The sequence below is a fragment of the Nannospalax galili genome, unplaced genomic scaffold, assembly GCF_000622305.1.
Source record: "Nannospalax galili isolate Female #2095 unplaced genomic scaffold, S.galili_v1.0 scaffold870, whole genome shotgun sequence".
Lineage (NCBI taxonomy): Eukaryota > Metazoa > Chordata > Mammalia > Rodentia > Spalacidae > Nannospalax > Nannospalax galili.
In genome coordinates, this window is record NW_008329130.1 from 1683497 (window position 1) to 1708889 (window position 25393).

At 43.0% G+C, this 25393-nt stretch overlaps 2 protein-coding genes across 12 annotated transcripts in view; one reads left to right on the forward strand and one right to left on the reverse strand.

Moving 5' to 3' along the window:
- Nmnat1 (nicotinamide nucleotide adenylyltransferase 1) overlaps window positions 1–117 on the reverse strand; it is a 33203-nt gene extending 33086 nt beyond the window's left edge. The window contains exon 1 of the mRNA XM_029562880.1: window positions 38–117. The gene's annotated coding sequence lies outside the window, so the exon portion shown is untranslated. The remainder of the gene's footprint in view (window positions 1–37) is intronic.
- Lzic (leucine zipper and CTNNBIP1 domain containing) lies at window positions 87–25393 on the forward strand. 11 transcript variants are annotated; one of them, XM_029562899.1, is made up of 9 exons: window positions 87–202; window positions 819–1059; window positions 8375–8483; window positions 9662–9797; window positions 10113–10211; window positions 12194–12280; window positions 13313–13408; window positions 13573–13654; window positions 21496–21928. In XM_029562899.1, the coding sequence occupies exons 3-9, from the start codon at window positions 8383–8385 to the stop codon at window positions 21705–21707; spliced, it is 813 nt and encodes a 270-aa protein (XP_029418759.1). In that variant the 5' UTR covers window positions 87–202; window positions 819–1059; window positions 8375–8382; the 3' UTR covers window positions 21708–21928. The 11 variants fall into 11 exon arrangements, with proteins under 11 accessions (XP_029418759.1, XP_029418769.1, XP_029418773.1 ...); XM_029562913.1 differs by lacking the exon at window positions 819–1059 and adding an exon at window positions 25344–25393 and having other exon boundaries at window positions 117–202; window positions 21496–21561; XM_029562891.1 differs by lacking the exon at window positions 87–202 and adding an exon at window positions 220–428.

Here is a 25393-nt window from a genome sequence, read left to right on the forward strand (position 1 = left end):
GGGTTCCGGGCTCCCCGGGCTGCGGATAGGTGCTTACCAGGCCCTCGCCGCCAAACGGCCCTAGTCCTCCAGGAGACCGCCTCAACCCGGACGCCAGCAAGGGGAACACCAAGGCAGCGCTCTGATTGGTTCATGGAGCCGGAAGTGCTTGCGTCTGGCGGAAGTGCTCCTCCCGCGCTGTCCGTCGGGTCGCGGCTCTCAGGTAGGCGGGGCCCCTGGTTTTAAACCTTTGTATACAGGGGCGAGTAGCAGCCTCGGGTTTCGAGGGCGAGGAGGTGGGCGCGAGGGGTTTCGGGGCCTTGGGCGGTCACCCGTCCTGTTCGAGCCCGGCGTCCCTGGGACCGGGATAGGAAACTGACGACCGAAGTTGGGGCTGTACCCTAACCCGGCCACAGTGATCAAGCGCATCTCACTTCCGCCTGCAGAAGGTGTGGTTCCAGTCCTTCCCATATTTATTATTTTATGTTACTTGTTTATGTGTATTGCCTGCGTGTATGTAAGTGCACCCATGTCATGCAATGCCCGGGGAGGTCAGAAGAGGGCGTCGGATCCCTTGGAACTGGAGTTACGATGGTTTCAGCCGCCATGTGGGTGCTGGGAATCGAACCCAGGTCCTCTGCAAGAGCAGCCCAGGCTCTTAACTAATGAGCCGTCTCTCCAGCCCCACCCCTTCTCTTTTCGTGCTTCCGGTTTTGACAGGTTTCGTCCAGGCGTGTGCCGGGAGCTTTTTTTTTTTTCTTCCTCAGAAAAAAGCTACAGCCATTAAACGCCATCTCCCCCAGGTCTTCCGAGAAATAAAGGGTGTGTTTCTATTGTAGGTTGTTCATGCGGAAGTTATCTGGACTGCTTTTAGGCCAAGTTCATATATACCAAATAAAACTACTTGTCAGTAGTTACTCTTGCTCCAGCCAACTCCACCCCTAAAGTGGTTTGAACTTTGAGCCTCATGTAATCCCGATGAATAATTTCGCTTTCCTCAAATTGATGACACTGGGAGCTTCCAGAGTTGGAGGTCTGTGCAGTTTGAGACCCGTCAGCAGTTAGAATACTAGGAGACAGGTGAGCATGAATAATTATGGCATTTAAGAGCCATTTTTGTAGTTTCTGTAAAAGTGTGCCACTTTTATTCAATGCCAGATGGTGCCAATGAGTTAAATCTTTCTGAGCTGAATCTGTAGCCTGTGGTTAAAGCTTTTCAAGCTTCTATCATCCCTGAAATTTATTTGCTTCTTTAGAGTGTTTTGAGGCCTTGGGGGTATACCCCAGTGGTAGAGTGCATACCTAGCATACTCAAAGCCCAGGGTTCAGTCTCTAACATGAGGGGATTTAAAAGTTTTTTTTTAACTTTATTATTTTTATTTTTATGTGTTTGCATGTATTGCCTGCATGTAGGTAAGTGCACCTGTGTCGTGCAGTGTGTGCAGAGGTCAGAAGAGGCTGTCAGATCCCCTGGGACTGGAGTTATGGATAGTTGTTAGCTGCCATGTGGGTGCTGGGATTTGAACCTGGGTCTTCTGCAAGAACAACCAATGTTCTTAACTGCTGAGCCATCTCTCCAGCCCCTTTTATTTTTATTTTTAAAAAATGTTGACTCTATGTAGTTGGTCCAGTGACCAGATATTAGCTCTACATTTGTGTTGAGAAGGCTGAGAGATGAATTAGACTCATTTTATGCTCTAGAATTTATTTGAGAGAAAGTTAGACAAACTGTGCTATAATAAAGTCTCATGTAGAGGGGCTGGAGAGATGGCTCAGTGGTTAAGAGTACTGGCCACTCTTGCAGAGGACCTGGGTTCAAATCCCAGCACCCACATGGTAGCTAACAACTGTCTGTAACTCCAATTCTAGGGAATCCCATGCCCTCCTCTGACCTCCTCAGGCATTGCATGACATGGGTGCATTTACATACATGCAGGTGATACACTCATACACATAAAATAAAAATAAATATTTAAAAAAATCTCATGTAGAGCTGGGCATGTGGTAGAATACATGCGCAGGCCCTGGGTTCCAACATTGCAGTAAGTAAATACATTAAATCAATGAGTCAATGATGTCATGGCAAAAGAAGTTCTAATAGAGAATAAGATGTGAAGCACAAAGGAAGAAGCCATCTGTTCTTATTATTCCTTTACCCAGTATGCTTTGCCTGCCCAGGATTATGCTAGAAGGAAAAGATGAAATCTGTATCCTGAAGTAATTCACAGCCTAATGATTAGGAAGAAATCAAAGGGGGCCTTATGGAGAATGTGGTCCTTGGCCTAGACCTTGACAAATGAACCTTGGCTGGATAGAGACTCAGAAGAGAAAGATGAGCTGGATGTGACTAGGGTATAGTCAGCCAGTGGTAGATGGTGTGCTTAATATAGATGAAGCCCAGGGTTCAATCCCCAGCACAAAAAAAACGAAGAGCAAGTATTTGATGCGTGTTTTACCTGTGGTATGGGTAGACACGGAAGTCAGGTTTTATTTTTGATGCTGGGAATTGAACTCAGCTAAGTACCATATTTCACTTATGCCAAGCTCTTGCTTTAACACTGAACTATACTTCCAGCCTTTAGATTATGTAATTAAGTCTGCAAAGACATTTTCAGTGTCAATTTCAACTTACCTTGACCTTTACTAGAAAAGTCTGATCTAGAGTGAGACTTAGTCTCAGAAAAAAGTAAAAAAAGCTCTTAATCCCAGCACTTGGAGGCAGAGGCAGGCAAATCTCCATGAGATCAAGGCTAGCCTGGAATACATAGCAAGATCTAGGCCAGCTGGGGCTACATTGGGAGATCCAGGCCAACTGAGGCTACAGGGAGACCTTGTCTCCAAAAAACCAAAAAAAAAAAAGGAAAACGACCAGCCAAACGTGGTGATGATGCCAGAACTGTGGATACTGAGGCAAGAGAATCCCTATCACTAGTTGGAGAGCGTCGTGGTTCTGTCCCTCCTCAACAGCAACTAAAAAGGTTTAATAAACCTTGGATTTAAGGATTTTTTTAACAGTCTCGTGTATGTGTAGCTGAGAATGAACTTGAACTTCTGATCCTTCTGCCTCCACATCTTGAGTGCTTGAATTATAGGGATGTACCACTAACCTGGTTTGTGTGGTGCTGGGGATTGAACTGTGGGCTGCTTTTTTTTCCCAGATCAAGAATTTATTTTTAAATTTCATTGATTTAATTTAGGGGGATGGAGTGAGGCAGGGTCTCACTATGTAGCCCTGGCTGGCCTAGAACTCACCACATAGACTAGGCTCACTTCACATTCACAGAGATCACCTTCCTGTGCCTCAAAAGTTCTGGTATCAAAGGTGTATGCCACCTGTATTTTTTAAAAATATTTTATTTATTATTTTTATTTTATGTGTATGAGTGTATTGCCTGCATGTATGTGAGTGCACCCATGTCGTGCAATGCCACGGAGGTCAGAAGAGGGCTTCGGATTCCCCTGGAACTGGAGTTAAGGAGGGTTCATAGCCGCCATGTGGGTGCTGGGAATTGAATCCCGGTCCTGCAAGAGCAGTCAGTGATCTTAACTGCTGAGCCATCTCTCCAGCCCAGCCACCTGTATTTTTTAAGATTTATTTTAATTTTATTTTTGGTTTATTTTTAATTTTATTCTATTTTGTATGAGTGTTTTGCCTGCCAGTGTTTTAAGTGCACCTCTGCATGCAGTGCCTGTGGAGGCCAGAAGAGGGCATCAGATCCCCTGGAACTGGAATTGAGGTAGTTTTTAGCTGTCGTGTGTGCTGGGAACCAAATCCTATGCTTTTAACCTATGAGTCATCTCTCCAGCCCCAGTTTTTTAAGTTTTTTATTTTTTTTTGGTTTTTTTTTTTTGAGACAAGGTCTCCCTGTAGCCCCAGCTGTCCTGGAACTCACTATGTAGACCAGGCTGGCCTTGAACTCACAGAGATCTGCCTGCCTCTGCCTCCCGAGTGCTGGGGTTAAAGGCATGCTCCACCACGCCTGGCCTTGTTTTTATTATTTTTAATGTGTGGGTTGTATGCTCCTGAGCTAGAATTGCAAGCAGTGTGATCCATCCAAGCTACACAACTGGAACTGAACTCAGGTCCTTTGCAAGAACAGTAGGCATTCTTAACTGCTGAGCTCTCTCTAGCCTTTATTTTTTTTAAATTTTATTATTGTTTTTATTTTATGTGTATGCATGTATTGCCTGCATGTAGGTAAGTACACCCATGTTGTGCAATGCCCACAGAGGTCAGAAGAGGCTGTCAGATCCCCTGGGACTGGAGTTACGGACAGTTGTTAGCTGCCATGTAGGTGCTGGGATTCAAACCCAGGTCTTCTGCAAGAACAACCAGTGTTCTTAACTGCTGAGTCATCTCTCCAGCCCCCTAGCCTTTATTTTTTTTTTATTTGTGTGTGTGTGTATATGTGTGTGTCTGAGTCAGTGTATGCCACATTTAGAAGAGGGTGTCAGGGCTGGGCATGATGGTGTGTGCCTTTAATACTAGCACTTGGAAAGCAGAGGCGGGGGATCTCTGGGAGTTTGAGCCCAGCCTGGTCTACACAGTGAGTTCCAGGCTAGCTCGGGCTACAGGGAGAACCTTCTCAAATACACACACACACACACACACACACACACACACACACGCACACACACGAAGAGGGCATCAGATCCCATGGTGGTGTTACAGGTAGTTTTGAGCCACTGGACATGGGAGCTGAACGCAGGTCCTGAAGAAGAGCAGAGCTGGAAGTACTCTGAACCTCTGAGCCATATCTCCAGCCGTCTGAACCCTGGGATTCTTCTTTTTTTTTTTTTTTTTTTGGTCTTTTTGAGACAGGGTCTCTCTGTAGCCTCAGCTGGCCTGGAACTCACTATGTAGACCAGGCTGACCTTGAACTCACAGAGATCTGCCTGCCTTTGCCTCCCGAGTGCTGGGATTAAAGGCGTGTGCCACCACGCCCGGCTTGACCTTCTGATTTTTCTACCTCTACTTCCCAAGTGCTGGGACCACAGGCATGTGCTCTCATGCTCAGTTTGTGGGTTTTAGGAATCAAAGCCTAGCATGCATCCAAAGCCCTAGGTTTGATTTTCAGGACCACATAAACCAGGCATGGAGTCACATACCTGTAATCCCAGCACTTGAGAAGTGGAGGCTGGAAGATAAAGAGTTCAGGGTCATTGTCAGCTAAATACAAAGTTTGAGGCAAACTTAAGATACATAAAATTATATATATATATTTTTTTCTTCTTCTTTTTTTTTTTCTGTCTTTTTGAGACAAGGTCTCCCTGTAGCCCTAGCTGGCCTGGAACTTGTTATGTAGACCAGGCTGCCCTTGAACTCACAGAGATCTGCCTGCCTCTGCCTCCTGAGTTCTGGGATTAAAGGCATGGGCCACCACGCTCAGAGATTTTTTTTCACTCCTGTCTATGCTGGGCATGGGAGTCCCAGCACTAGGGAGGCTTAGGTAGGAGGATCTTGAGTTGAAGATCAGCCCTAGTGTACATAGCAAGACTCTGTGTCTAGCAGAGAGATCTCCAGCAGCCATGTAAGAGTCAGGTGTGCAGTGTGCATGTACCTGTAGCCCCTGCATTTTGGGGTATGAAGGGGTGGAGATAGGTGGGTCTCTGAAGCTTAACCTAACCAAGTCAGTGAGCTTCAGGGTCACTTTTTTCCTCAAAAAACAAGGTGAAGAGTTGGCTCAGTAGTTATGGGCACTAGCCCAGCACCCGCATGACAGCTCACATCCATCTGTAATTACAGTTTCAGGAGATCCAATACACTCTTCTGGCCTCTGAGGGCACCAGGCGTACATATATGCATACAAGAAAAACACTCATATGCATAAATCTAAAAATATAAATGAATGTGAAGAATGACAGAGGGAAGACCCTCATCGTGGACCTCTGGCCTACATATGTGCACTCACACTTGCATGCACACATGTATATGTCACACACATACACACACACACACACACATGGCTGGGCCTATTGGCACATGGCTCTAATCCCAGCACTTGGTATATTAGTTATAAAGTTAAAATACGTTAGGAAGAGCAAATTGTCAATGAAACAGACATAGTCTAGGAATTGGATTTATAATAAAGGTGGCACATTGGATCAGTGACTAAGAGCTGACTAGTGAAGTGCGATGGGACAGTCGTCCGTCCGTTTAAATTGTCAATGAAACAGACATAAGTCTAGGAATTGGATTTGTAATAAAGGCGGCACATTGGATCGGTGAATCAGAGCTGACTAGTGAAGTGCGATGGGACAGTCGTCATCCATTTAATGCAAAGAAATTGGACACTTTTTTTTTTTTTTTAACCTTTTTGAAACAGGGTCTTTGTGCAGCCCCAGCTGTCCTAGAACTCACTATGTAGACCAAGCTGGCCTTGAACTCAAAGAGATCCACCTCCCTCTGCCTCCCAAGTGCTAGGACTACCAGCGTGTACCACCACGCCTGGCTTGGACCCATATTTTATAACAAAATGTAGTTGCAGGGGCTAGAAAGATGGCTCAGTGGTTAAGAACACTAGTTGTTCTTGCAGAAGACCCAGGTTCAAATCCCAGCACCCACATGGCAGCTAACAACTGTCCATAACTCCAGTCCCAGGGGATCTGACAGCCTCTTCTGACCTCTGTGGGCATTGCATGACATGGGTGCACTTACCTACATGCAGGCAATACACGCATACACATAAAAATAATAAAAGAAAAGAATGTAGTTGCTTTTTTCTTCAGCTTTAAAAAAAATTTATTGGGGCAGGCTAGATGGCTCAGTGAGTAAAGGTGTTTGCTGCCAAACTTTACAGCTTGAGTTCCATCCTTGGAACCCACATGGTGGAAAGAAAGAACCAGCTCCTGTAAGTTGACCCCCTAATTGCCACATGTGCACCGTGGCACAGACATATACATATACATACACAATATTTTTAAATGTTTTTATGGTGCTGGAGAGATGGTTCAGTGGTTAAGAGCCCTGGGTGTTCTTGCAGAGGACCTGGATTCAGTTCCCAGCACCCACGTGGCAGCTAACAACTGTCTGTAACTCCAGTTCAGGAGAATCCATTGACCTCTTTTGACCTCCAAGGGCATTGCATGCCACTGGTGTACTTACATAGATGTAAGCGATACACTCATACACATAAAAATAACATACTTTAAAAATTTTAAATAAATAAAGTATTTTTAACTCTTAAAAAAAGGAGCTGGAGAGATGACTCAGTAGTTAAGAGCAGTTGCTATTCTTGCAGAGGACCTAGGTTTGATCCCCTGTACCCACATAGCAGCTCACAACTGTCTGAAATTCCAGTTCGCCCTTTCCTGACCTCTGTGGGCATTGCATAACACGGGTGCACTTACATACATGCAGGCACAGCATACACATAAAATACACATAAAATAAAAATAATAAATACAAATAAAAAAGGAAATAGATCAGGCATAGTGGTACATCCCTGTAATCCCAACAATTTGAAGTTGAAAGCAGGAGGATCAGGACTTGAAGGGCATCCTCAGCTATGTAGTGAGTTCAAGGGCATCTTCAGCTATGTCATGAGTTCAGGGGTATCCTCAGCTATGTCGTGAGTTCAAGGGCATCCTCAGCTATGTAGTGAGTTCAGGGGTATCCTCAGCTATGTAGTCAGTTCAAGGGCATCCTCAGCTATGTAATGAGTTCAGGAGTATCCTCAGCTATGTAGTGAGTTCAGGGGTATCCTCAGCTATATAGTGAGTTCAAGGGCATCAGCTATGTAGTGAGTTCAGGGGTATCCTCAGCTATGTAGTGAGTTCAGGGGTATCCTCAGCTATGTAGTGAGTTCAGAGGTATCCTCAGCTATGTAGTGAGTGCAAGGCCAACCTTAGCTATATGAGATCCTGTCTGCTTCCCCCAAAAGAGACAGGTTTTTCTGTTCACAATAATAATTTACTGGGCTGGGATTCTATCTTAATTGTAGAGTGCTTGCCTTAGCATCTGTGAGGCCCTGGGCTCAGTACCCTCTATTGAAAAAAATGGTAAGCCTGGACATGTTGTCATATTCTGTAATCCTAGCATGGGGGGACTGAGTTCAAAGCCAGTCTGGGTTGCATAGCCACAATTGAGAGTTGATGTACAGAACCATCTCTCCCATACCTAGAACTAAGAAAGAGTGTGGCCTTTATATTTTACTTTTTTTTTTTTTTTTGGTCTTTTTGAGACAGGGTCTCCCTGTAGCCCCAGCTGTTCTGGAACTTGCTATGTAGACCAGGTTGGCCTTGAACTCACAGAGATCCGGCATTAAAGGTGTGTGCCGCCACGCCTGACTTGATTTTACTTTAAATTTGCTTAATTTTAAATTACACTGGTATGTCAAATCTCCTCAAATAGCCAAATACGATGTATTATATGTGGGTTAATTATTCTATATAGTGATTATAATGGCCTCTAGAGGAAAAACGGAGACAAGCAAATTGAAGCAGAATTTAGAAGAGCAGTTGGATCGATTGATGCAGCAATTACAAGATCTGGAGGAATGCAGGTAATGGTACATCGTGTGTTGTTATGTTGTGAGAGACTTTCTGTAGCTGGATTACAAACTCCATGGATGCAGGCCCATTTATGATTCTGGTCTTTCACAGCACTTTGCCTGTTGGAGAAGTAAGTTATGCAGGCTTTGGAGTCATAAAGCCTGGGATGTGGAAGCCTTTCAAGTAATTACTAATTGCAAAATGCTTGACCTCCTTGAAGTGGAGATAATGACACCTACCTTGTCTGTAGTGTTTAAAACAGCTCTGTCTGGTATGAACTCCTGGTTCGTGGTTTCAGCCTTAATTGCTAAAATGCTGTGATTGGGGTGTAGCTGTGTGGCTGGCTGGATGTTTAGTATGCCAGAGGCCTGGGTTCAATCCCCAGCATCAAAGAAGGGGGAGGGCAAAACTGTGGTGCATGCTTGTAGTCCCAGCACTTGGGAGGTAGAGGCAGGAAGATCAGGAGCAGAAGGTCATTCTTGGCCACAGAGTGAGCTCCAGGCCAACTTGAGCTATACAAGACCCTGCGTCAATAAAAGAAAAAACAATTGTAATTTGTAACAGCCTTGGAAGGATGTTATAAATATTAAGATGAAGGAGGCAACACAATGCTTGGCCCAGAGTAGGTGCTCAGTCAATAGGAGCTCAGTGTGTGCCAGCTGTGGTTACTTGTAATAAATACTCAATAAATGGCTTTTTTGGTGAATAAAAGTCACATTTTATTCAGATAAGTGCTACATTGCTGTTGTTTTGCAAGGTACACAAAGTGTTTTCTACCATTAATGATGATGATTAGAAGGGGGAGGAGGAGGAGGATGACAACAGCTCTTTAACTGTTACTATACATGCCAAGCACTTTCTTTATTCATTCAGTTACTGCTCACAAAAACCCTTAAGCGGATCCTCTAATTACTGAAGCTTTATAAGGGAAGTTATTGTGTGTTTTACGTATGCCTCATATTGGCAAAAAAAACTGTTTGGGAGTAAGGGGTAAATAGCATACTCTCAGCTCTGGGTTTAATTATCCAAGTAACTACATTGCAAGAAAACAGAATGCCACAGTGTAACTGTTCAGACACATGCATTGTTGGCAATTGATGTTTGTTTTCAGCCTTGCTCTACTGTAAGTACTAAGATTGTTTGACTTGGAACAATGTTTTTCTTCATTATGGTACTCACTATACTTCAGGGAGGAACTCGATACAGATGAATATGAAGAAACTAAAAAGGAAACCTTGGAGCAGCTAAGTGAATTTAATGATTCACTGAAGAAAATTATGTCAGGAAATATGACTTTGGTTGATGAACTCAGTGGAATGCAGCTGGTATGTGTAATGTACTGTTTTGATTTTTGTTTTATTTTCTTTGTGAGATATTTCAGGTAGAAAATGAAAGGAGTGGGGATGTAGCTCTGTGGAAGAGCAGTCGCCTAGCGTGTATAAGGCCCTAGACTCTCAAAAAGTATTGACTTTCTTATCTAACTTCTTGATTAGTGTCTACTTGGCTCCAGTAACACCCAAAACAGGAAATGAAAACTAAATTTGATGCATAAAACCTATTAGAAACTCAGCAGTCAGTTATTACAAACCTAATTGATTTGAATATTCTGGTTCTTTTTTTTTCCATTCCTCTGTTTCTAGGCTATTCAGGCAGCTATCAGCCAGGCCTTTAAAACCCCAGAGGTCATCAGACTGTTTGCAAAGAAACAGCCAGGTCAGCTTCGGACCAGGTTAGCAGAGGTAAAACTCCTTTGACTTTACTGGTCGCTGTGCTTGTTTTTCTCCTACGTGCTGTTTGTGATAGTCTGCTGTTTAAAGTTGTCAGTTTATTTTAGAGCCACAGCCCACAATTTTCTGACAAAATTTGTACCTTGAGCAATTATAATTCATAATAAATGTGGATGCGTAAACAGTATGTAAGTTGCCTCCAACCGCTTGTGCTTGAACTCCATATTTAGTCCTTTACCATTTATGCCTGGAGCCCTAACTTGAGATCCTATTGAAAATTCATCAGCAGCACTGCTTCTGTGCATGTATGGCCTGTTTTATCTAAGAATTTGAGCATCTTCATAAACCTGGTAACTTCCTAAAGTGTATTTATGGGCTAACAGTTCAGTAGAATAATGAGAGACAGCGTAGATTTAGGGGCTGGAGATGGCTCAGTTGGTAAGTGCTTGTCATGCAGGCATAAGGACCTGGATTCAATCCCTAGGACCCACAAAAAAGCCAAACATGGCCAGGTGTGGTGGCGCATGTCTTTAGTCCCAGCACTTGGGAGGCAGAGGTAGGCAGATCTTTGTGAGTTCGAGGCCAGCCTGGTCTACATAGTGAGTTCTGGCAGGTCAGCTGGGGCTACAGGGAGACCCTGTCTCAAAAAGACAAACAAAACAAAACAAAACTCCAAACATGGATGGCACTGTGTACCTCTAATCCCAGCACTTGGGAGGTAGAGACTGGAAGATCCCTGGGGCTTGCTGGCCAGTGAGTTCAGGCCTTGTTCAGTGAGACCCTGTCTCAAAAGATAAGGTGGAGAACAAATTAGAAAGATATCTAATATTGACCTCTGACACACACCTGAATACATGTATGCACACACACAAGAACACATACGCACTCATATACATGTACAGAATAAAAGAACATAGATTTAGGTCAGATTGGTTGGATTTTAATCCCTATTCTACATTCTGAGTAGGAGTGTGGCCTATGGAAATTTATTTTATTCAGCCTCTTTGTGCCTTGGTTTCCTGATATACAGGAAGTTGATGACCAGTCACCACATCTTGTGGTTGTCATGATGATCCGATGACACTTAGAAGCTGGGTGCAGTTCCACACCTATGTATAGTCCCAGCTACTTGGGAAGCAGAGGAAGGAGGATCTCTTGATGCCAGCCTGGAGAACATAAGAATCCCTGTTTAGGGGGCTGGAAAGATGGCTCAGTGGTTAAATACTCTGACTGTTCTTGCAGAAGACCCAGGTTCCAATCCCAGCACCCACATGGCAACTAGCAACTGTCTGTAACTCAAGTTCCAGGGGCTCCAACAGCCTCTTCTATCCTCTGCAGGCATTGCACGACACAGGGGCACTTACATACATGTAGGCAATACACACATACATATAAAAATAATGAATAAAATTTTACAAAAGACAAAGAATACATAAAAAAATAAATAAATAATTTTTTTTAAAAAAGAGTCCCTGTTTGAAAATAAATAAGTAGTTCTGGCAAGAGGGTTCAGTGGGTAAAGGCCATGTTTAAAAAAATAAAAGTAGAATGTAAAAACCATGTTTTAGCCAGGTGTGGTGGCTCATACCTTTAATCCCAGCACTTGGGAAGCAGAGGCAGGCAGATCTCTGAGTTCAAAGCCAGCTTGGTTTATATAGCGACTTGCAGGCCGCTGGGGTACAGGGTCAGCAAGATGGCTCAGCAGGTAAAGGCGCTCAACGCTAAGCCTGATGACCAAGTTTAATCTCAGGGATCCACGTAGTAGAAGGAGAGAACTGACTCCTGCAAGTTATCCTCTGACCTCCACAGGTGCATTGTGGTACACAGGCACACACACAAAAATAAATAAATTCATGTAATTAAAATAAATAAAAATGAAAAAAAAAGTAGGCCAACATATAGCTCAGTAATAGAGTGCTTGCCCAGCCTAAACAAGGTACTAGATTCAATCTCCAGCACAGTAAAAGTAAAATAAATTTTAAAATTCTTCCTAGGCAAAGTGGCTGAGACCTGAAATCCCAGAACTTGAGAGATTGAGGCAGGAGGATTGCTTTGAGTTCAAGGCCAGCCTGGGCTACATCGTGAGTTCAAGCCAGCCTAACTTACAGAGTGAGATTCTATCACCCTCCTCCCACAAAAAATAAAAGAAAAACCATTTGGAATAGTACCAACATATAACATTTACTATTAGTGCTTCTGCTAGTAGGGATGATGTTTAGCATAATTTTCAGGCATCTAATAGCAGTTATACCAGCCAAACAATTGTAAATTAGTTTCAAAAAAATAATTTCTTAGTCAGATGCAGCTGTGCATGCCTGTAATCCCAGCATGTAGGAAGTGGGGGCAGGAGGATCAGGAGTTCAAGGTCATTCTTGGCTATGTAGTAAAGTTTTATTTATTTATTTATTTATTTATTTATTTATTTATTTATTTATTTATTTTATTTTGAGACAAGTTCTCACTGTGCAATCCTGGCTAGCCTGGAAATCTCCCACCAAGCTGGGCTTCAAATTCACAGAGATTCACTTGTTTTTGTCTCCTCAGTGCTGGGTTTAAAGGTGTATATCACTGCATCCTAATAATTTTTTTTTTAATTCTTTTTCTTAATTAAAAATTATTAGGATGCAGCCGGGCATGGTGGCACACACCTTTAATCCCAGTACTCGGGAGGCAGAGGCAGGTGGATCTCTGAGTTCAAGACCAACCTAGTCCACATAGTGAGCTCCAGGCCAGCTGGGGTTACAGGGAGACCCTGTGTCAAACAAAACAAAGCAATAGAGCCAGCAGGATGGTTTAGTGAATAAAGTACTGACCACCTAGCCTGACACCTGAGTTTGATCCCCAGACTCACATGGCGGAAGGAGGACTGACTCCCACGTTGTTCTCTGACTTCCACAAGAAGACCCAGGCATGCACATGTGGATATGTGCAAATAAACAAATGTAATTCACAGAAACTTTTTGAACTTTCATAATAGTATTTCTGTCATGTTTGTCTCAGATCATTTCTTTAGTTCTCTATCATATTAACTGAAAGTAGGTCTGAAGAGCTGGGCTTTCTACATAGAATGTTTTTCACTTACATACCGTATGCCTCACATTCATCCATTCTAGATGGATAGAGACCTGATGGTAGGAAAGCTGGAAAGAGACCTGCACACTCAGCAGAAAGTGGAGATCCTGACCGCCCTCAGGAAACTTGGAGAGAAGGTACTGGTATTCGATTTAATCTATTAGGTAGAGCAGTTGTGTTGCATGTTACAGAACTTGCTGACCTATGATGCAGTCTGTAGACCTACGACATTTGTAGCTGTGGCTCCTAGAACATGTTCTTCATTTGAACTCACTCACTGCACCCTGTCTCATTTGTGTAGCTGACAGGAGAGGATGAGGCCTTCTTGTCAGCCAATGCAGGTGCTGTCCTCAGCCAGTTTGAGAAAGTCTCCACAGACCTTGGTGAGTGCCCTTACTGTTCCCCCCAACCCTTCTTCTAGCAGAATGAATGTAGATTTATTAAGGAAAGTAAGAAAGGACTCCTGAGAGTGGGAAGGGCACCAAGGGAGGAAAACCTTTCTCTTGTTTTGGAGATGCTGGTAATTGAACCCAGGGTCCATGTATGCTAAGCACACTCTACCAGCTCCTTGCACTTACATTTCTGAAAGCTGGACTCTGTCACAATTCTAGACTGACAGAGAGCATGCTTGATCCAATACAGTGACTTTTGCTTGACTTTTGGGTGACAGGATTGTTTTCTTTATAAATCCTTTGTGTTGGTTTTCAACTTAAAAATATGATTTATTATTGTTTATATTTCTGTATATCTGTGTGACAATGTGTGTGTGTACACATGTGTGGGAGTGCCCACAGATCCCTTGGAGCTGGAGTTACAGGCATTTGTGACTTGCCTGATAGGGATGCTGGGATCTGAACTCCAGTGCTCTGGTAGAGCAATGCTTTTAGCCCTTGAGCTATCTCTCCATCCTCCTCCACTTTTCATCCCTTTTTTGATGCAAGATCTTACTATGTAGCCCTGGCTGGCCTTGAACTCATAATCCCCCTGCCTTGATCTCCAAAGTGCTGGAATTATAGGCATGTACCACCATACCTAGCTCCAGTATGTTTTAAATATAAAGACAGCCTAATTTTTGTAAATATTTTATTATTTTTATTTTTTATGTGTACGTGTGTAATGCCTGCATGTATGTAAGTGCACCCATGTCATGCAATCCCTGCAGAGGACAGAAGGCATTGGATCCCCTGGGATTGGAGTTAGGGACAGTTGTTACCTGTCATGTGGGTGCTTAGATTCCAACCCAGGTCTACTGCAAGAACAACCAGTGCTCTTAACCACTGAGCCATCTCTCTAGCCCCAAGACAGCCTAATTTTCAAAACAAAATATGCCTTTAAATTGTTTTTCTTACATTTATTTTTCGTGTGTGTGTGTGTGTGTGTGTGTGTGTGTGTGTGTGTGTGTGCGCGTGCGTGCGCACGCGCCACAACCCAGGTGTGAAATTTTTTTTTTTCTTTTTTTCTTTTGAGATGCTCTTTTGTCTAGGTTGGTCTTTAACTCCTGGCTCAAATCATTCTCCTTCCTTAACTCCCAAGTACCTAAGACTTTAAAAATTAAAAATAAAAATAAAACTTTCAAATGATAAGGTCTTGGGTCTTTAGCTTATAGGTGTTTCTGATCTGAAGAACCTGGTATCTCTTTGAAAATTAAAAACAAAATGAAACTTCCAAGTATCTGAGAGTTTTCCAAATAGACATGGTTTTCTTCTAAAAGAGATAATGGTACTAGTAATACATTTATAATTTGCAGTAGAAGAAAATCAGCCAGTCATGGTGATGCACACCTGTCATCCCAGCTACTGAGGAGTCTGAGGCAGGAGGATTGCTTGAACACAGATGAAACCAGCCTGGGCAGCACAGCCATACCCAGTCTTTCTTATTATTTTTTTATGTGTATGTGTGTATTGCCTGCATGTGTATTTGTAAGTACACCTGTATTGTGCAGTGCCCGCGGAGGACAGGAGAGGCTGTCGGATCCCCTGGAACTGGAGTTACAGACAGTTGTTAGCTGCCGTGTGGGTGCTGGGATTCGAACCCAGGTCTTCTGCAAGAACAGTCAGTGTTCTTAACCACTGAGCCATCTCTCCAGCCCCATGGTTTTTTGTTTTGTTTTATTTTGTTTTGTCTTTTTTGAGACAGGGTCTCCTTGTAGCCCCAGCTGTCCTGGAACTCACTATGTAGACCAGGCTGGCCTCAAACTCACAAAGATTCGCCTGCCTCTGCCTCCCAAGTGCTGGAATTAAAGGCATGAGCCACCACACCTGGCCCAGCCCCATGTTTTTTTTATTTTTTTTAAATATTTTATTATTTTGCAGGGTGCGTGTGTGTAAGTGCATCCGTGTCATACAAGGCCAAGGGAGGTCAGAAGAGGATGTCAGATCCCCTGGAACTGGATTTACAGATGGTTGTTAGCTGCCATGTGGGTGCTGGGAATCGAACCTATGTCCTCTGCAAGAGCAGTCAGTGCCCTTAACCACTGAGCCATCTCTGTAGCCCCTGCAGCCTGCAGCCTAATGTTTTTTTAAAATACCTGTCAGCAACACACAACTCTAAAAGTAAACTAGAACTTTATACATTCTCTTTCCTACCTAAAGCAAAGGTAGGTTTGGTAACCAGTAAGCCATTCTTTGTGGCTGGGTTGATTGTGCAGGGAGAAGACGGGATGGTGGTGGGCACCACAGGGCTAATGCCCCGATGATGGCAGCTTACTCTGTTTTCTATTTCCATATCTGTGTGATAGATTTCCCCCTCATAACCTGGAATTGTAAATACTTTTTAAGATAAGCTTTTGATTTTTGTGTCTTTCTCCTTAGGCTCTGGAGACAAAGTCCTTGCTCTGGCAAGTTTTGGGGTTGAAAAAGCAAAAAAATGACAGTCTGGAAGGAAACTTTAGCACTGATCCCATCCTTACTGGACGTGGCATTTTCATTCTGAGGATTTGGAGTCGGGACAAAGAAATAGAGATTCTCAATATTCTGTACCATAAGAGCAGGTGACGTGGACACATGCTGTAGCTTCTTTTTAGGATCTTTGTTATTTTCTGTGATGGGCTCCTTCTTGATTGATCTTGGACTTTATTCATTATGATTTGTCTGAGAACAGAAAATGCACTTCTTCCTCTGTTTTTCTTAAGATGCTGTTTTTCAGTGCTGATAGGGAATGAAAGATGTGAGCTAATGACTCCCGTTTCATTACTCCACTTATGGGGTGAACAGTACAGTAACATCATTAGACCTGTGTTTATAGAATCCTAGGAAACATTTCATAGTCACACAAAGAAACTGGCACTTAGAAAGAGCAAGTCCTTTGTCTAAAGTTATTTTAGAACCAGATCTGGGGATAAGACTTAAGTCCTGACTCTCAGTGTATTACCCTTTGAGTTTTAGTTCTTTATTTTGTACTGTTTTTAAAAAAAATAACTTGTATTTGTGCAAGTTAACATCTATTAAATCTCAGTGTCTAACCCAAATCCGAATGGGCACTAAGGGGCTGTTCCCAGCCTGTGAGCTCTCAGCATGAATGGGGCCCATTGTATCTCTGAGTTCCTAACTTGGAACAATAGGAGCCCTGTTGAGAGTCTCCTGGAGTAGCTTCACCTCCTGCTTGTTTCACTTTGAAGCAATAGGAAATGGCAGCTGGAGGCCCTCCTTGTGGCCCTCCTGCCAGACCCCAGGGTGGTGACAGTAAGTTACTTTCTACTCTGCACAAAATAATTTAGAGAAAAGAAATTTTCTCTCCTGAGAGATCGTGACTCCTGCTTGGTCAGATGCACAGCTGTGTCCTCATGCGTGTAATTAGCTTTTTCCTGGGCATCTCCTGGTCTGTATTCATTCGTGTGTTTCTCAATATTCTCTTTCTTTGCACTTCAGATGAATTAAAAACATTTTTAATGCTTCCTATAAACTTAAATTCACTAGGTGCTTTGCCAACTGGACAGATTTGGGACCTCAACTATATTAATGCCTTATTTGGAACTTTTAGTGTATTTTGATTTTTTTGAGATGGGGGCTCACAGGGCCAGCAGGATGGCTCAGTGGATAAAGGTGCTGCCAAACCTGACAATCTGAGTTCAATCCCCTGGACCCACATGGTGGGAGGAGAGAACTGACCCCCCCCCAAGTTGTTCTCTGACCTCCACACATGTGCCATGCCCTCCATAAATGAATATAATAAAAAAGTAAGAGGGGGGTTTATGTTCCCCAGGCTGACTTTGAAGTCCTGGGCTCAAGCTATCCTCCTGCCTCAGCCTCCCAAGAAGCCGGTACTACAGATGTGTGCTGCTGTGCCTGGCTAATGGGCTGTTTTTAGGTACTGGTTTATGACCAGCAAACACTTGCTGAGTTTATAACCAGCAAACACTTGCTGAGTTTATAACCCAGCAAGGAAAAAGCAGGCTACCTGCTGTCACCTAAGGTACTGTGATGTATACTATTCATTCATTGTTCTATATTGTATAGTAGAGATGAAATTCATATTGATAGAAAGTTCACCATTTTCAGTGGCAGTTCAAATTCACAGTGCTGTGCAACCATCAGATCATTTCCATCAACCCCACAACCCGGTGTCCCCACCCACCTCCTTCCAGCCCTCCAGCATCGACTAATCTGCTCTCTGTCTCTGTGGGCTTAACCTCTTCTGGATATTCTGTATGAACAGAATCATACAATGTGTGACCTTTTTTGTGTATCTGGCTTTGTTCACGTCATACAATATTTTTAGTGTTATACCACATTGTAACTTGTATAAATGCATCATTCCTTTTTAGTTTAGCCATTTATTTGATGATGCACATCTGGGTTGTTTTCCCCTTTTAGCTGTTGTGGTCAGTGCTGCTGTGGATCTCTCTCTCTCTCTCTCTCTCTCTCTCTCTCTCTGGTCTTTTTGAGACAGGGTCTCCCTGTAGCTCCTGCTAGCTTGGCACTCTCTATGTACACCAGGCTGGCCTTGAACTTGCAGAGATCTGCCTGCCTCTGCCTCTGAGTGCTGGGACTAAAAGCATGCTGTGGACCTCTTTATACAAGTACTTAGTTGGATTCCAAGCTTCAGTTATGTTGGCATTTTAAGCTGTAACAAGATTATCCTTTGTCTCCTGATCCCCCAGTAAACAGGAAAGCTAGTTGCATTTGAAAGAGACTCATATGAATCTAGAGTGGTAATCATGGTTTCCTTTAAGGGCATCAGTAGGCTAGGTGTTGTGGTGCACCTGTAATCCCTGTAATCCGCAGAGACTGGAGAACGAGAAGGTAGAGGCCAGTCAGAGCTCTGTGGTGAAACCAGCAAGAACCAAACCAAACAAACAGCACAGAGCAGTATGACTAAAATGTGTTTCATTAATCACATCAGTGTATTCAATTTACAGTTACCTTCCTTTAAAAGACACTGACCTTCGTGGCCACGTGACCTTCAGTTGGTGACTTCATCTTTTTGAGCCTTGTTTCTCCTGCATAGTAGGGATTGTGAGATCTATCTCGCACAATTATTTTGCATTTCCAAGTCTTTTTTTTTTTTGGTCTTTTTGAGACAGGGTCTCCCTGTAGCCCCAGCTGTCCTGGAACTCACTATGTAGACCAGGCTGGCTTTGAACTCAGAGAGATCCACCTGCCTCTGCCTCCCAAGTGCTGGGATTAAAGGCGAGCACCACCACGCCCGGCTACATTTCCAAGTCTCAATACAGAGAAGTTTTGTGCTGGTGCTAGCCCACCATGTAGCAGCTCGTCTAACTACCATGTGACACATTCTTCACAAATGTCGTGTTCATTCAGAAAAACAAGTTGGGAATCGAATAAATTCTATGCAATTACAGTTATTAAATGGCTTGTAAACTGCGCCTCCTGTTCACATTTTGATGCTTTTTAGATCTCTGGAAGTTAGAGGTTGCAGTAATATTAAGGCGACTAACCTTTAACATTCTTAGGTCAGGTTAATATTTTGGTGGAAATTTTTGTATTTCTCAAAGAATGGGGGCTAAAGCAAAAAGTAAGTCCAATGAGAAAGTGTCCACATGGGCTGTTAAATGAAATCTAGTAATTAAAAACACTTCTTGTGTTTCAGGGTTGCTTATCCTGCGAGGGATAAAGTAGATATTCTAGGAGGCTTTCAAGAAGAAGCTAAGGGGTTGGGGCAAATGGGACTGTGCTTCGATTGTCAGACCTTGTATTGAAGACAAAGCCAAGCAAAGGTCATCTTTAGTAAAATAAAGAACTGCAAATCCACCACTGAAATGGTGTCTTATTACAGAAAATGACGGGTAATTTGAAATTATTATAGCGCAAATGGACCTGGCCATTTTGCCTACAGCCTGTTAGTCACCTTCCTGTCTGTGTTTTGTTTTTTCTCCTTATTCTGTTACTTTGCCTCTCAAAAGTAATTTTTTCAACATTAGTATGTGAATTAAAGCTGTCAGCATTGCCTCTGACTCCCATGAACAAATTGTACAATATAATTGCTTCCATTCTGTCTGGCCTTGGAAGTTAAAAAAAAAAGATTTTACAAACTGGAGAAACTGGTCCTCCTCCTCCTTCTCCTTCTTCTCCTCCTCCTCCTCTTGGTGTTTTTGTTTTGTTTTGTTTTTCTTTTTCTTTCTCGGGTGACAGTAGTGCAGGAAAGGATTATTCCTAAAATTATTCATTGGTCACAAATCCTCTGTCCCAATCTCTGGCAGTTCTAACCACGAAGTTTTGATGCTTCATACAAAAAAGCCTCTGATGAAACTGTGTTCCTGTCATAATTTCAACATATAAGTTAAGAATGTAACTTAGGGGCTAGAGGGATGGCTTAGTGGTTAAGAGTAGTGACTGAGGCCAGGCATGGTGTTGGCGCGTGCCTTTAATCCCAGAACTTGCTATGGTCTACACTGACTGCTCTTGTGGAGAACCCAGGTTTGTTTCTCAGCATCCACATAGTGTCTAACAACCATCTGTAACTCCAGTTCCAGGAGATTTGACGCCCTCTTCTGGCCTCCTTGGGCATTTTATGACATGGGTGCACTTACGTTCATGTAGGCAAAACATTCATACACATAAAATAAAAATAAATCAATTTTTAAAAGAATGTAAGTATAGGACTAGGCATGGTGGCACATACCTTTAGTCCCAGAACTTAGAAGGCAGAGGCAGATGGATCTCTTGTGAGTTCAAGGCTAGCCTGGGCCACATAGTGAGGTCCAGGACAGCTGGGACTACACCAAAAAGACCAAAAAAAAAAAAAAAAAAAGTTAGCTTTTTTTGTTTGTTTGTTTGTTTTGGTCTTTTTGAGACAGAATCTCTCTGTAGTCCCATCTGTCCTAGAACTCACTAGGTAGACCAGGCTGGCCTTGAACTCACAGAGATTGGTCTGCCTCTGCCTCCCAAGTGCTGGGACTATAGGCGTGTGCCACCATGCCTGGTAAGACTGTACTTTAAGAAAAAAAAATTTTTTTTTCATTTATTATTTTATGTATATGAGTGTAATGCCTGCATGAAGGTAAGTGCACCCATGTCATGCAGTGCCCAAGGAGGACAGAAGAGGCTATCAGATCCCCTGGAACTGGAGTTACGGACAGTTGTTAGCTGCCATGTGAGTGCTGGGATTTGAACCCGGGTCTTCTGCAAGAACAGTCAGTGTTCTTAACCACTGAGCCATCTCTCCAGCCCCAAGACTGTACTTTAAGAGAAGCTTATTAATATGGAAAACTGAAACTTCCTTTAGCACTGGCCTTCTTCAGTGTTCATTAACCAAGCCACACCAAGAACTAAGGTAATGGGCAATGATAGTCAAAGAGATAGGTAGTCCAGGCCAGAACAAACATTTGGCCTGGAGTAGATTGTCTGTGATTGCCAAAGGTCTATGGTTTGGCTATGAGCTTAGGAAACATGCTACTTTTGCTATTTCATCTTTAAAAATATCATTTTGTTAAGATCTTAAATTTATATCAGGTTTATTCCTGGACTTGACAGTTTATACTCTAAGTCTTGTTTATAAAGTTTAGAACTTGCCAGGCATAGTGGTACACACCTTTAATCCCAGTCCTCAGGAGGCAGAGGCATGTGGATTTCTGGGATTTCAAGACTGGCCTGGTCTACATGGGGAGTTCCATTCCAGTCAGGGCTATAGTGAGAACCTGTCTCAAAAAAAAAACCCAAAAGAACTTAGAACTTATTAATTGAACCATTCTGTTTCATGTTTACTGAGAGCATTTACTCCCCTGGCAAAAACTCAGACTTGTACCTCCCTTCATGCTGTCTTCCAGAAGTGGGAGTGGCTTGTTCCCAGGCCGGAAGATACCAGCAGCAGGATTTCCTATGGAGGCCCTCAGGTAGGCACACTGTTCTCAAGATGAAAAAAGACAGGCACCATCCTTCCTTTGTGAGTAGAAGCTTCCTTCATGGAGGCCTTTGTTCAAGAAGTGAGACCAGGCAGTGGCACCCTCTGGCCGTACCCGGGTTTCTGAACTCCTGCTAAGTTAGCTTTGCCAGAGCAGGGGGTACATTGTGCCAGGTTAATTTTGTTACAACCAAAGCAGTGGACAGATCATGCAGAGTAGGCCTTTTACATTTGAAAATTGCTTATCCGTGCTGCAGATTAGGTATTAAAATTGAAGACATGCTGTGGGAAAATCTTTTTTTTAATATTTTGTTTGTTTATTATTTTTATTTTATGTGTATGAGTGTATTGCCTGCATATACATGAGTTCACCCGTCTCGTACAATGCCATGGAGGTCAGAAGAGGGCTTCGGATTCCCCTGGAACTGGAGTTAAAGACAGTTCGTAGCCGCCATGTAGGTGCTGGGAATCGAAGCTGGGTCCTCTGCAAGAGCAGTCAGTGCTCTTAACTGCTGAGCCATCTCTCCAGCCCCTCTGTGGGAAAATCTTAACAGTAAATACTTCTGGGAGGGGTATGTTTCTTTTTGCCATCTCTGATATTGAATCTTTCCCCAGAAATTTACTATATTAGTATATGCTAGACATATTTTTTAGCTCCTTTTTATTAGTTTCTAAAATGGATATCAGACGCAGTGCTTTTTTCTTCCAGATAAGACTCATAAGTGTTTATATGGTTAATACAAGGGATTAGCAGGTAAAGGTGCTTGCTGTACAATCCTGACAACCTGACTTCTAGCCTAAGACCATGTGAAGGTTGAAGGAGAGAACCAAATCAAAAAGGCCTCTGACTGCCACATGCATACCGTAGTACACGTGCATACCATAGTACACATGGCTATACGTGCACCAGGTACACACAAAATAATAGTGAATAGAATTTTTTAAATTATTAATACAGGTTTAGATGCACAAGTGTAACTGTATTAGTTACTTGCTCTGTTGCTGTGATAAGACAACCATGTCCATGGCAACTTACAGAAGGAAGAGTTTATTTGGCTTATGGTTCCAGAAGAAATAAGAGTCCATCATGGGTGGCTAGGGAAATGGCTCAGCAGTTAGAACACTGGTTGCTCCTACAGAGGACCTGGGTTCAGTTCTTGGAACCCACATGGTAACTAACAGCCATACTCCATAACTCCACTTCTAGGGAATCCAGTGCCCTCTTCCAGCCTCTGTGGGGCATTGCACACATGGAGTGCACTTACATACATCAAGACAAAACATTTATACACAAAAGAAAAATTAATTAAAAAAGAGAGAGTCATGGTGAGGAAGCATGGAAAGAGGCAGCCAGAACATAAAGCTGAGAGCTCACATCTTCAAGCAGGCACAAGAAAGGGAGAGACAAACTGGAAATGGGCAAGGCTAAAAGCTCACCCCCAGTGATGTGCTTCCTCCAGCAAGCCACACGTAAACCTCCCAAAACAGTGCTACCAACTGGGGACAAAGTGTTCAATACGTAGAGCCTACATTCTCATTCAAACCACTGCAGTATACCATATAGTTTTTGTTTTTTTTTAAATTCACAATGATAAAGTTGTAAAATACAGATCTCACATCGAAGGGCTAGGGGTGTAGCTCAGTTGTAGAGTGCTTGACTAGCATGCACAAAGCCCTGGGTTTGATCCCCTGCTTGTTTAAATTAGGCATGGTGTCACACATCTGTCATACCTGTACTCCAAGGGTGGAGGCAGGAGGATCAAAAGTTTAAGGTTATCTTAGGTTACATAGCAAGTTGAGGTCAGCCTGAGCTACATGAGGCCCTGCCGCAAAAATAAATAAAATTGGTGTATCAATGAAAAAAGAGGTATCCATGAGTGTCATAGTTATCTGGGTTCCTCGAAACATTTTAAATACTGTTAAGAATGGCCATATGTATTGTAAAGAATAGTATGTAACTCAAAAGTTCGCTATACTTTTTCACTTTATCTTCAACCACCTGATAAAGTAAGTTCTTAGTCTGGGCGTGGTGGCACATGCCTTTAATCCCAGCTCTTGGGAGCCAGAGGCAGGCAGATCTCTGTGGGCTTAAGGTCAGCCTGGTCTACATAGAGAGTTCCAGGTCACCCAGTGTTAGCTAGAAAGACCCTGGAGAGAGGGGGAGGTAGTTATTAAGCTGTTCTGGGTCATTTTAAATGGAAAGAAAGAATACTTTTTTTAAACAGTGCTAGGGATCAAACCCAGAGCTCACAAATGCTAGTCCACCACTGAGTTACCCCTCCACCCTACAACACTCCACTTCCAATCATGATTCCACTACTCTTCCATAACTAGTTGTTTATTAGCTGATCCTGGACTCAAACTTTTTTTTTTTTTTACATTTATTGTATGTGTCTGTGTGCATGCTCCTGCATGTGTGCCTGCCATGGTGGAGGTCAGAGGACAATTTTCTGGAGTCAGTTCTTTCCTTTCACCATCACCAGGAATCAAACTCATATTGCCAGGCTGAGGCCAAGTGCCCATCTCACTGACCTTGGCCTCAAATTGTCTCTGCCCTCAAATTTGTGATCTTCCTACTTCAGCCTGCTAAGTGCTGGGATTACAGGTTCATACCTTGTTTTTTTCCTACTTGTCTCATGTAGATGTTTTGTGAAGAATGGTTATTAACTGCTCTGAACTTGCAGTATAATAACAATATAGGGGCTTGGGGATGGCTCAGTGGGTAAGAGCACTTGCTGTGCAAGCATGAAGACCTGGGTGTGGATTCCCAACACAAAAAAAAAAAAAAAAAAAAAAAAAAAAAAAAAAAAAAAAGAAAAAGAAAAAAAGCTGGGCATGTCTGTACAGGCCTGTAATCCCAGCGCTGTTGGGAGCAGAGACAGGAGGATCACCAAACGCCAGATCCAGCATGAGAGCCTGTCTCAAGGAATGGGACAAAGAACCATAGATCAGGACACCTGATGTCCTCCAGTGGGTGTGCACCCTCACACATCTGCATGTATACCACACAAACACGCACACAAACTATATATGAGTAAAATTATACTAGCATTAAAATGTATTAAAATAAGGGCTGACATGATGGCTCAATGGGTAAGACTACCTACCCTGTGCAAACCTGATGACCTGTCGATCCCTGGATCCCACAGTGAAAGAAGAGAACCAGCTCCCAAAAGTTGTCCTCTGACCTCCACCTGCCACCATTGCGTGCATGCACTTGCACTCACACATCTTACACATATAAAAGTAAGTAATAAAGCTTTAAAAATATTTAAGATACCCATTTTAAAAATACTAAGTGAGGCCGGGTGTGGTGGCTCATGCCTTTAATCCCAGCACTCAGGAGGCAGAGGCAGGCAGATCTCTGTGAGCTCAAGGCCAGCCTGGTCTACTTAGTGAGTTCCAGGCCAGCTGGGGCTACAGGAAGACCCTGTCTCAAAAAGACCAAAAAAAAAAATTTTTTTTTTTAAGAATACTAGGTACAATGGTAGCATTCTTTCTGGCTAACTAAGGGATACCTGTGTGTTTGTAGTCTAGGTATTTGAAGTAATGGGAAATGAAGATCATAAAAGTACCTAGTGTGGGAAACAGCTTACAATGTCATCACTCCTGCCTTTCCTTTCCTAGATGTGAGGTGCAGTACTTTCTCCATTGTATTTCTTTTTAATGATGTAATGAGCCCTAGGAGATCCTATAGTCACTCAGACCACCTCATGGAAGGGTGTGAATCGGCTTGTGGGAACTGGAGTGTTCACACTTCGGTGGTCTCCACAGGGTGTCGTTGGCAGCAGAAATGGAAGGCAAATTAAAACTAGTCCCTTTAT